We start from the raw sequence: 2,366 nt of genomic DNA on the forward strand, positions 1-2,366 counted from the left end.
GGGGTGGGGGAGGCACTGCGGAGTGGTGGGGGGTGGCCCGAGGGGCTAGGAGAGGGTCCGGCCCACGCTGCGCCTGGGCTGGGACTGGTCCCGCCAGCACAGGGTAGCAGGAAACTCTCCGCACACTCACCGGACCTGGGCTAGGACTGGGTCTGGGGGCTCCCGGAACTCGGCCAGTTTTTTTTTTTTTTAATTTAGAAATTATTACCCTTTTCCTTTGATTGCTAAGGAAACTACTTTTAAAGTAAATTGAAAATGTTTATCAATAAAACTTTGAAAAGAAAAAAAAAAAAAAAGAAAAGAAAAAAAAATAAAGTAAATTGAAACCCAGTCCTCAAAATTAATTTTACTTAGTCTGTTTCAAAACACCAATCTGACTTCAAATGAAGAACATATCCCATGCTCTGGGTGTCTGAGATACCTCTCGGGCTCAGTAGGCCCTGCTACACAACAGCGAAATGAACATAGTACCTCCTGAGCATTTAGCCAATGAGCTTGCCCCTTGAGCCTAAGCCAAACATGGGCAAAGACTGAGAAACAGATTATACAGAATCCCAGTCCCTGGAACGATGACCTATATATCACTGAGGTTTAAAAAGGAACAAACGATGTTCTTCTATAAAACTTTTCTAAAAATGAGGTCTACTACTACATATAGCAAACAAGTTTATAAATACCATCGCTCTTGTATAAATTTTGATGAAAGATTTTGTTTATATAGTTTAATCACCATGGGAGTGAGGCAGAATGGAATTAGTTTCAAACCTGATTTTACAACTTAACATCTGTGACCTTAGGCCCATGACATAACTTTTCCATAAAAACAAGAAGTGTAACAACTTACTCCAGCTGTATTATAAAAAGCAAACACAATATACAAAGGCAGATAAAGATCATTTCCCATGCATGTTTGTTCCTGTTAGCATACTGGTAATACTAACAACAATCTTAGTAGTTTAATATTGATAAAAACTCACCAAAATGATTCAGCATTTGAGAATTAAAGAAAAGGAGACTGTAATGCCATAAGTACAACAGATTACCTATAAGTATAATATCAGGGTTCCTCTTCTTAGCTTCCTTCATTAACCACCACTCATACCCTCGAAAATAATTCTCATCGAGTGCATAGTGCATGTGAGAAGGCTCAGTGCCATCTGATGGAGGAGAGAAAAAGGAGGAAATAATCCACAAAGGGTGTTTCTATGAACTCTTACACACACACACACACACACACACACACACTTCACAAAGTAGTATTTTAGTTCTAATTTTAAAGTTGTGCAAATAATAAGCTTATGTACATGAAAATGGATAACCAAAGCATATTATCTCATCTTTTTCATTATCCTAAGCACTATGAAGGTTTCCAGGAGTCTAACCTGAACTTCCTTTATTATGGGAAATGTTAATGCCTCACGTAACTGAAAATCCCTAGGACGATATCCTCCTGGACTTTTTGGTCTTCCTAAGGTTTTAAGATCCCCATTAAATAAATACTAGTACCATGACACCATTGCAGGAAGACAAGGATTCAGAAGACACTATAGTCTAGAGTTGATCATCATGGACTCTAACTTATGAGTAGCTAGCTACAACTAATTAGGAAGCAAACTATTATTTCCTCATCCTGGAAACCAAAGGGCTATAAACTGCCAGTTGATGACATATGTACAAAGCTGATCAGCACGGTAATCATGAAGATGGAAACTTCAGTGGTTAGGAATAGTTGTGAGGCCAGGCACGGGGGAGCATGTGTGTCAGCATGCTGGGGGGCTGAGGCAAGAGTACTGCAAGTCTGAGCTCAGCTTGGGCAACTGAGAGATTTAGTAAGACACAGAAACTCTAATAAAATGCAAATAATTGTATATTTAATATAATGAACAGCTATCTCCCTAAAAATTATAGTTTAACATATATTTCAAAGTTACCACCTTATATGTTCTAAAAAATTAAAATCCTTTTTTCTTTTAACATCACAAAATTCCTAACTGTGTCTATACTGTCTAGTATACACAATTTTTAGAAAACTTAATTAAATAAGCAATCAACATCTGAAAATTATTTTCAAACCTTCAGATTTCTATAAACTGTAAATGTTTAAAATAATTACAGGTGAGAGAGCCAGCCAAATAGCTCAGCAGATTAAAGTGCCTGCAAGCAGGCTCAGGAGCCAGGGGTTCCCGGGCCTACCATGCAAACCCCAGTCCTGCCTCTGGGGCTTGCTAAGACTGGCAACTGAGACTCAGCAGAGCTGGGGAGATAGCTCAGTAGAGTAACTGCTTGCCTGGCAAGTGCAAGCGCCTGAGTTCAATCCCCGGTTCTGCAAAAAGAGAGAGAGAGAGAGAGAGAGAGAGAGAGAGAGA

General features: G+C 39.3%; 1 protein-coding gene across 1 annotated transcript in view; it reads right to left on the reverse strand.

The window, feature by feature from the left end:
• Galc (galactosylceramidase) overlaps positions 1–2,366 on the reverse strand; it is a 54,879-nt gene that overhangs the window by 47,767 nt on the left and 4,746 nt on the right. The window contains exon 4 of the mRNA XM_004642778.3: positions 1,044–1,157. Within this exon, the coding sequence (XP_004642835.1) occupies positions 1,044–1,157 (114 nt within the window). The remainder of the gene's footprint in view (positions 1–1,043; positions 1,158–2,366) is intronic.

This window comes from Octodon degus, unplaced genomic scaffold (assembly GCF_000260255.1).
Source record: "Octodon degus isolate 3935 unplaced genomic scaffold, OctDeg1.0 scaffold00161, whole genome shotgun sequence".
Lineage (NCBI taxonomy): Eukaryota > Metazoa > Chordata > Mammalia > Rodentia > Octodontidae > Octodon > Octodon degus.